At 61.4% G+C, this 9843-nt stretch overlaps 1 protein-coding gene across 1 annotated transcript; it reads right to left on the bottom strand.

Annotated features, from left to right (window-relative positions):
• Positions 1–494: 494 nt before the first annotated feature.
• Positions 495–8482, bottom strand: ENDOU (endonuclease, poly(U) specific). Its single transcript, XM_054517728.1, has 9 exons — positions 8416–8482; positions 4470–4604; positions 4324–4359; positions 3498–3669; positions 3224–3423; positions 2021–2134; positions 1646–1752; positions 1191–1333; positions 495–609 (listed from the first exon to the last, which is right to left on the bottom strand). The coding sequence occupies exons 1-9, from the start codon at positions 8471–8473 to the stop codon at positions 495–497; spliced, it is 1080 nt and encodes a 359-aa protein (XP_054373703.1). The 5' UTR covers positions 8474–8482.
• Positions 8483–9843: the final 1361 nt, after the last annotated feature.

A 9843-nucleotide genomic window follows, 5' to 3' on the forward strand; every position in this document is an offset into this window, starting at 1 on the left:
GCAGAGCCGAATTCCCGGGAAGGGGCTCCACGGGACAGAACCCCCGGGACCGGCCGGGTCCGGGGGGGACAAGGCCCCGGGGGGGGGGGGGGGGGGCTCAGAGAGGGGCTGGGGGGACAAACGGAGGGAGAAATGGGGCGAGGGGGGGATAAAGGGGGGACCCAGCGCTCCTCCAGCCAGGGCAGTGTTTATTCCGCTCAGGATCCTCCTTTCCGTGCCAAATCCTTCCCTTCTCGCCGCTCTTCTTCTGCCGAGCCCGGGCCCGCCACACGCGGCGGGGTCTGGGGGTGTCCCCTCGTGGGCTGTCCCCTCGTGGGGTGTCCCCTCGTCCCCTCCCCGCGGCGTTCGGCCCCCGCCGCCCCTCCCGGGCCGGGCCCGCGGTGCAGCCGCTCCCGTCCCGCGGCCCCGAGCAGCGCGGGGGCGGCCCCGGTGCTCGGTGCTCGCCCCCCAGCCGTGCCCCCTCGTGGTGACACCGCTCAGGGTGACATCACCGCTCAGGGTGACATCACGTAGGCGGTGGCGATGAACCTCCTGCCGCCGTCGTAGGTGGCCTTGGTCCAGGGGTAGGTCTGCACGCTGAGGCGGTGCCCGCCCAGGCTCAGGTGGCACCTGCGGGGACACCATCGCCTGTCACCGCCTGTCACCGCCCTGCTCGGGGTCTGAGCCCCACAGGGGGGGCTCCAGGGGGCTCTCGGTGTCCCCACACCCACGGTGCTCCTGCCCTGAGCCCCTCATCCCACAACCCCATCTCCAGGGTGCTCTTGGTGTCTGTGGCCAATCCTGTTCCATCCCCATTTCCATTTCCATTCCCATTCCCATTTCCATTTCCATTTCCCATCCCATCCCATCCCATCCCATAAATCCCATCCCTCCCCAAATTCAGGGCCAGCCTCAGCCCTGATGGGGGTCAGGGAGGCCCCACTGGCCCCAGGGCCAGACTTGGGATGGACAGAAGGACACAGGATGGACAGGAGGACTTGGGATGGACAGGAGGACTTGGGATGGACAGAGGGACACAGGATGGACAGGAGGACTTGGGATGGACAGAGGGATACATCCTGAGTCCTCTCTGTCCACAGAATGGACAGAGAGGACTCAGGATGGACACAAGGACACAGAATGGGCAGAGAAGGACTCGGGACGGACAGAAGGACACAGGACAGACAGGAGGACGCAGGGTCAGCACTCACGCCCGGCCGGGCCGCGCGAGGAAGCAGAGGGTGTAGAGGCCGAACTCGAACTCGGGGCTGCAGCCGATGAAAGCCGAGCCCACCTCCTTGTAGAAGCCGTCCCAGCTGAACTGGAGCCCCAGCACGTCGGGGTACGTGTCCCACTGGGGGAGAGGGGGTTTGGGCTCAGCAGGGTGGGATCCCCCCCCAGCCCAGCCCAGCCCAGCCCAGCCAGGAGCCCCCCCAGTCCCTCCAGGGAGGGTCCAGAGCAGCTCCCAGCCGGGCTGGGGGGGTCCCAGCAGAGCCCCCCGGCCCCAGATCTCTCCCTCAAGGCTTGGGAGCCCCTCCTGCCCCTGGCATGGTGGGTTCTGGCCCTTGCCACCCCCCAGCAGGGATGGGGCAGGGGGAGCCCCCCTGATGTGGGGGTTCATCCCCGTGGGTGCAGCACGGGACGCCCTGGCCCCCCGAGCTCTCACCGGCCCGTCAAAGTTGTGGCTGAAGTAGTTGAGGAGCCCCTGCTTTTCCAGGAGGTAGAAGCGGATCCAGTTGTGAAATCCAGACACTTTTCCCTTTTTCACCTCCCCTAAAACACAGAGGGGATGCCGGGATGAGCCCCCGGTAGGGCTGTACCTGAGAACATCTGGGGAAGCTGTACCTGAGAACACCTGGGGATGGCTGTACCTGAGAACACCTGGGGAGGGCTGTACCTGAGAACACCCGGGTAGGGCTGTACCTGAGAACACCCAGGTAGGGCTGTACCTGAGAACATCTGGGGATGGCTGTACCTGAGAACACCTGGGGAAGCTGTACCTCAGAACAGGTGCTGGAAATTGGGGCAGGACTGCGCGTACCTGAAAACACGTGCTCGAAGCCGCTGGAATCGCGCTCTCCATCCCCTCGGGAGTACAGACCGAACCACATCTGGTTCAGGTCCTGCAGGAACTCCTGCTCGGAGCTGTAGCGATCTGCAGGGAGAGGAGGGGGCACAGCGAGAGGCAGAGTTGGGGCTCTGCTGGGTGCTGAGAAATTCAGATTTTCCGTGTGACACACTCTGACCCCCAGGAGAGCTCTGCATTTGACCTGAGGCCGTGGGGAAGTGCCATCAATCAATTCCAAAACTGATTGATAGCGCTGGGATTACGGGAGTGTGGTTTGATTAGAAGTGTGTGATGTCACAGGGTGGGAAACTTAGAGTTTAAGGGTTTAGAATATAGAAATAAATACGGAGCAAGATGGAGGCTTTAGGTTGTTCTTCTTCCTTCTTCTTCATGGGCTTGGGTGGTGTTTTGTAATTGGACAGAAAAATCTGCATGGAGGACTTTGAGTGATTAGTTATGGGTTAAAAATGAAAATAACTTAGGTGTCATTTATTAATTAGATGGTTTAGCCTTAAAACACCTTGTAACAAGAGATTGTTGGCCATTTTGTGCCTTGTTAATGAAGGACTGCAGAACTCACGGCTGTGAGACTGTAACATGGATAAGAAATTATAAACACCTGAGTCTGAATGTGAAATATCATCTCGAATGCCTTCAATCCCGACCTCGAAAAAGGAAGCTGGGAACCAGCAGGGTTCCCCATCCCTTCCCCACCCCGTCCCTTGGGAATTCTCCCTGCTGGATTCCCCCCATGCCCATCTCAGGTTGGGTTTTACAGCAACTCCTGAGAGCCAGAGAGGAGTTTGATAAGAGGATCCGTGTTTAGCCTTGAAAGAATTTCCTACCAAGGTCGTTGACATAGAAACCAAGAAAGAAAAGGATAAATAAGAGAAACCTGCGATTATTCCAACGAGCACTTTGTTTGTCTCTCGTGACCAATGAGCAAAGTGTGAATTTGGGAATTTTGTAAGAATGTATAAAAAGCATGCATGCTAAAATAAAAATGGGGGTTTTGAAATAAAGAAAAAATTAAATTAATTAATTATATTAATTAATTTAATTAAAATTAAAAATTAAAAATATTTTAAAAGCCTCCTGAAAATGGAGTGTTCTGCTTTGGGATTGTCTCCCTTTGGGATTCCCCCATTCCCCGGCCCTGCCCTGCCCCACACTCACTTTTTCCCTGCAGGAACACGAAGAGTTTCTTCATGAGCTCCGTTTTCATCACCTCCTCGAGGAATCGCTCCTGCTCCCGCAGCTCCTCGGCCGTCACCTCCTCCTCCCTGCCCGTGGCCCTCTGGTAATTATCCAGCAGCTTAATGAAGCTGGCGTAGGTGGGCTTGGAGAAGAGCTCCTCGTTCACGTATCTGTAGAGCCTGGGGGAGAATTGCTGGAGTTGCAGCTCCCTTCCCGCAGCCCGGGGCCGCTGTCCCTCCCCGGTGCCACTCACGGCTGCGGGGACCGGTCCTGCTTGTCCCCGGTCTCGTCGGGGCCCGCCAGGTGCTGCGGGTTCAGGGCGATGTCGCTGGGCCGGGCTTTGTTGTGATCCAGCCCGTAAAGCTGCTCCGAGAGCTCCAGCAGCTCCTGCTCCGAGATGGAACCGCTGCTGCTGGAGAATCCGTCTGGGGGGACAGCAGGGGCTGGGCACAGCTCCGGGGTGCAGGGAAAGGTGAGGGATCCATGGAAAAGGGAGGGGGATCCAGGGAAAGGTGAGGGGATCCAGCAGAATCCATGGAAAAGTGAGGGGGTTCCATGATAAAGTGAGGGGGATGCAGAGGATCCATGAAAAAGTGAGCGGGAACCAGCAGGATCCATGGAAAGGTGAAGGATCCATGGAAAAGTGAGGGAGATCCAGAGGATCCATGGAAAGGTGAATGGGATCCATGGAAAAGTGAGGGAGATCCAGAGGATCCATGGAAAAGTGAGGATGTCCCTGTGGGGACAGCAGGGGCTGGGGACAGCTCTGGGATCCATGGAAAAGTGAAGAGGATCCAGAGGATCCATGGAAAGGGGAGGGGATTCCCCAAGGAACAGGGGTGACACCCTGAGGAATGGGGGGGACACCCCGAGGAATAAAGGAGGACATCCTGGGGAATAGAGGGGACACCCCGAGGCACCTGAGGGTGACACCCCGAGGAATGGGGGGGACACCCCGAGGAACGGGGGGACACCCCAAGGAATAGAGAGGACACCCCGAGACACCTGAGGGTGACATCCCGAGGAACGGGGGGGACACCCCGAGGCACCTGGGGACAGTTCTGTCCCTCCGGACTCACCGCGGCTTCGAGCTCCGCCCTCGGCGCCTTCCCCACCTGCGGAGCAGAGAGGAAGAGGAGCTCAGGGGGTTGGGGACACCTTGGGGACACCTTGGGGACCTGCAGAGGCTCAGAAGCACCCTCTGGACACCTCGAATCCCTCTCACCGGGCCCGCAGTGCCTCTCGTGGTCCTCGCAGCAGTTGTGCTCTGCCTCGCACCCGGGGTGACAGTGACACTCGTCCTCCTCGTTGAAGGGCTCCCCGCAGCGTCCCTCGCACGAGTCGGGGGCTGTGTACAGATCTGTGGGGACACAAACCGGGGGTGGCACTCAGGAGGGGCTGAGTGTGGCCACCGCCACCCCGGAGCATCCCCGTGTCACCCTCTGTCCCCTCACAGCCTAAGAGCCATTGGGGACCTTTGTCACCAGGGTCGCTCCTGTTGGGCCGTGTTTGTCACAACCTCAAGGTGACACCGGGGAACGGCCCCCGGGAGCTGCTCCCCATGATTCATCCGGGATCCCAGGATGAGCTCCAGCGCCCCGGGCCAGCCCCAGGCAGCCCAGGAACCATCCGGGATCTTTTTTTGCTCCTCTTGGGCCGTGTTTGTCACAACCTCAAGGTGACACCGGGGAATGGCTCATGGGCTTCCCTCGGGGCTGCTCCCCGTGATTCACCCCGGGATGAGCCCCAGTGCCCCGGGTTACTCCTGGAACTGCTCCCCGTGATTCACCCCGGGATCCCAGGATGAGCCCCTGTCCCCCCGGAGGAGCTGCCGCATTCCAGGCAGCCTCGTTTGCATCGTGCTGGGAAAACTGGGAAAACTGGGAAAACTGGGAAAACTGGGAAAACTGGGAAAACTCCTTCCCCAGCTGTTCATAACACAGGAGCTGCTGAGCACCTGCGTTGTGACGCAAAGCAAATGTAAAAATAGCAGCGGTGAAGCCTTGGAGGGGACAAGGGACACTCTCAGAGGGACAAGGGTGACCTGTGCCTGGAGAGTGGCTCTGTCCCACAGGGTGTCCTTGTCCCACAGGGTGTCCCTGTCCCAGCAGTGTCCCCATGCCAGGCCATGCCAGCAGGATGTCCCTGTCCCACAGGGTGTCCCTGTCCCACAGGGTGTCCTTGTCCCACAGGACGTCCCTGTCCCGCAGGGTGTCCCTGTCCCAGCTGTGTCTCCATGCCAGGCCATGCCAGCAGGATGTCCCTGTCCCACAGGGTGTCCCTGTCCCACAGGGTGTCCCTGTCCCAGCAGTTGTCCCTGTCCCACAGGGTGTCCCTGTCCCACAGGGTGTCCCTGTCCCAGCAGTTGTCCCTGTCCCAGCTGGCAAAGGCAGCCCTGGAGCAGCGGGCGTTGCCCTCCCTGGCGGAGCCGCCGCAATCTCCCGACATCTGAGGCACCGCGGGCTTGCCCAACTCGGGTGAAAGGTGGCCCCGGGGCAAATCCTGATGCGGCTCATCCTGTCCCGGGACACCCAAGCGATGACAGCGACATCCAGGCCGTGAGGGTGGCATCAAACTCCTGCCACCTTCCCTCGTTGTTTGTCCCCTTTGTCACTTCACCCCAATTATTTGGTGATGTCACCCCGGCCCTGCAGGTTCTGAGGGGCCCCTTGGCTCCCTCTCCCCACCAAATCCCAGCTCCTGGTGGTGCCTTGCCTTGGTTTTCCCATCCCCTGTAAATCCTTTAAACAGGATTATTTTAGCAGGGAGGGTCTCGAGGTTCTCCCAAAGCCCCTGAGAAGAGCTGGGAGAACTTCCAGGGCAGGGACATCCCATGGATGGGGTGCTCAGCGCTGCCCAGGCCCTCCCAGTGTGACCAGTCCAGCCCCAGCCCCATTCCCGGAGCAGCACTGGGACAAACCCCCCTGGTTTGCTCGTCCCGCTCCTTTTCCAGCCGCAATCCCAGCGGGATTGTGCAAGGCAGGAGCTGCCCACGCTCCCCCGTCACAGCCGAGCCCGTTCCGGTGCCGGTCCCGTGTGGCCCGGGGCTGTCACAGCGGCCCGAGCGTGTCACAGCAGCTCGAGCGTGTCCCAGCAGGGCCCCGACCCTGACTCAGCCCTCGGAGGGGCGGGCTCAGCATCATCCCAAATCCCCAATCCCCAAATCCTAAATCCCCAACGCCATCGGGAACCTGAGCGGTCTCAGGGCAGGGGAACGGCTCCTCCTCCTCACTCAGACACGACCCTAAATCCCTAAATCGACCCTAAATCCCTAAATCAACCCTAAATTGCGGCAGGGTCCTCAGCTATATCTGGGGGGGGGGGGGGTAGGAGGGGCTGTTGGAACTCTTGGGAGCTTTTGGTGCTGTGGGGAGAGCTGGAAACGCCACAGGGGTGGTGGCCTGGGACAGAAGGACACAAGGACACAAGGACACAAGGACAGAAGGACAGAAGGACACAAGGACACGGCTCATCCACACTCAGTCACCCCGGGGGTTTTGGCTGGTCCAGCCAGAGGAGATTTTTTGGCTGATCCTGCCCCCAGATTTCCTCTGGCTGCACAAAGCACAGAAATCTTTCTCTTTCTCAGGGAAGGGGGGGTCATTCCCTGCCCAGCTCCATCCTCCGAGCGCTGGGGAGGTGCCGGAGCTCTCCCAGTGCTCCCAATTTGGTTTCGGGCACGGGGATGAGTCAGCTCAGCCAGAGCCGCGTCCTCGAGCCCCTGGCCTGACTCAGGACCTCGCTCCTGCAGGAAAACACAAATCCAAACCCAGCCCAGCTCCAGGAGGGACCATCTGAAGGACAAACGAGCCTGGGACAGAGCTGTGGACGGCCTGAGCTTCCCAAACCCCCAGCTCCTGTCTCCAAACCCACAGGTGAGCCCTGCCTGTGGCACAATCGGGGAAAATCTCCCACTGCCCGCACGAGGAGAGGCGGAGGGGTTCCGGGGCCAGCAGACAGGTCCAGCAGGTGGCCAGGACTGACCACGAGGCAGCCGAGCTTCCCAGCCACCCTCACCGCGGGTTTTCCCTCTGGAACAGCTCGGGACTCACCACGGGAAGTTTGGGAACTCAGAACTCAGGAGTTTGGGAACTCAGGATGCACTCGGGAAATCTGGGAGCCCACAGAGGAGATTTGGGAACTCACACAGGGGTTTGGGAACTCAAGACTCACACGGGAAATTTGGGAACTCAGGAGTTTGGGAAACTCAGGATTCACACAGGAAATTTGGGAACTCAGGACTCACATGGGAAATCTGGGAACTCAGAGGAAATTTGGGAACTCACCCAGGAGTTTGGGAACTCAGGACTCACTCAGGAGTTTGGGAACTCATTCAGGAGTTTGGAAAACTCAGGACTCACTCAGGAAATTTGGTAACTCACAGAGGAAATTTGGGAACTCACACAGGGGTTTGGGAACTCAAGACTCACACGGGAAATTTGGGAGCTCAGGAGTTTGGGAAACTCAGGATTCACACAGGAAATTTGGGAACTCATTCAGGAGTTTGGGAAACTCCTGCTCCCAGCCCCACGCAGGTTTGGAGCCTCTCCTGTGAGCTGGCCTTGCAAAACTCCTCATCTCTCATCCCAGGGGGACTCATCCTCTCCTGGGCCATCAGATAGGAGCTCCTGGCGGCGTCGGGGCTGATGAAATCCCGTCCTCAGTGCCAGGGGATCACAGTTCAGGCTTTGTGCAAGAACTCAGCCCCTCCTCACCCCCGTGGGATCCTGGCTGCCAAATCCTGGTGGCCCCGAGCTCCTCCTTAAACCCAGAGCCCCCTGAGCCCCTCCTGGGCACCTCGGGGTCGGGTCTGGGCTCCGTTTGCCACCTGAGCTGTCCCAGTGGCCACAGGGGGAGGGTGGATACGGGATTGGGATTGGAAAACACCCCAAGCTGGTTTTCCACGGATAAACGGAAAGGAGGCACCAGAAAAAGGCTCCTTGAGCTTTGCAGGACCAAAGCAGGCTCGGACACACCCGGACCCCGCTGTGGGCCAGGCTGCAGACCAGGGGAGTTGGACAACCCACCCCCAGCCCGGGCTGGATTTCCAGCGTGGAAAATGCCCCGCGGAGCCCGGCTGGCTCCATCCCAGTTCTCCCAGCAGGGCTGAGCTGCTGGTGGAGGGCAGCGCTCCCGGCCCATCCCCTGCTGCCCCCAGGCTGGTTACTCACGGCCGGACACGCAGCCCAGGGCGATTCCTGCCCCCAGCAGGAGCATCCAGGGCTCCATCGTCCCCCGGGAGCGCCGGGATCGGGTCGGGAGCGCCGGGATCGGGTCGGGAGTGCCGGGACCGGGTCGGGAGTGCCGGGACCGGGTCGGGAACGCTGGGATCGGGTCGGGAACGCTGGGTCGGGAGTGCCGGGATCGGGCCGGGAGTGCCGGGACCCGGTCGGGAGTGCTGGAATCGGGTCGGGAGTGCTGGGATCGGGTCGGGAGTGCTGGGATCGGGTCGGGAGCGCCGGGACCGGGTCGGGAGCGCCGGGATCGGGTCGGGAGCGCCGGGACCGGGTCGGGAGCGCCGGGACCGGGTCGGGAGCGCCGGGATCGGGTCGGGAGTGCCGGGATCGGGCCGGGAGTGCCGGGATCGGGTCGGGAGCGCCGGGACCGGGCCGGGAGTGCCGGGACCGGGTCGGGAGTGCCGGGATCGGGTCGGGAGTGCCGCAGCTCCCCGGAGCTCTCGGCTTTTTGTGGGGGGGGAGGGAGGGAGGGGCGTGATGGCAGCGAGGGCTCCACGGGCGGGCTGCACCCCAACTTCCCCACAACTCATTAGGCGCGCGGCTAATTACAGGCTGCCCGCAGTGGGAGGAGGGCCGGTAAATCCAGAATCCCGGGCTTGCTCCACAAGCCCCGGGGGCGGCCGAGGCTGTGGGGGGACGGTCCCGGGGGGGCTTTGCCCACCTCCCCCAGAACCAGGGGCACAGCCGGGTCCCGGACTGGGCTCGCGCTCCGGGGGACTGGTGTGAACTGGGAGCAGCGTTAATTGGGAGTAATGAGCTCTCCTAGCTCAGCTCCGGAGGTTGTGAACCCCCCCCCGGCACGGATCAGCCTCCTTGGAGCATCCAGAAAAGCCCAAAACTCCTGCACAGCCCCGGGGGGAGGTTTGGGGTCATCCCAGCCTGGTCCCACTCCCAGGGTGAGCCCAGAGCTGCCCCAGGGACCCTCCCCAGCCCTGGGGGGCTCAGGCCAGGCCTGGATGGGTGGGGGGGTCGCAGCCCCTTCCCTTCCCAGGCAACCCCGATGGGAAATGTTCCCAGCCTGGAGCTGAGCAGGGAATTTTCAGGGGGATAACGGAGCCCCAGCAGCGCTGGGAGGGACCCCAGGGGCACCACCAGGCTCTGCCTCCTCTTCCTCACTCCCTGCTGTGTTTTCCTGGGAAACCTCATCCCAAAGCTTGCAGGATTTGCTCCAGACACTTCTCCACCCCCTCACCAGCCCAGGGGTGGCCAACCCCGGCTGGTCCTGGTGGTCCAGGTCCCTCTGGCCTGGCCTGGGGCAGTTCCAGGCAGGGGCAGCATTTGGGGGCTCCTGGGGCACCCCTGGGCTCACCTGGCACCCGACCCTGATGATTTGGGAGCAGCCACAGCCCCAGAACAGGGTGT

This window comes from Molothrus ater, chromosome 30 (assembly GCF_012460135.2).
Source record: "Molothrus ater isolate BHLD 08-10-18 breed brown headed cowbird chromosome 30, BPBGC_Mater_1.1, whole genome shotgun sequence".
NCBI classification, from domain to species: Eukaryota; Metazoa; Chordata; class Aves; order Passeriformes; family Icteridae; genus Molothrus; species Molothrus ater.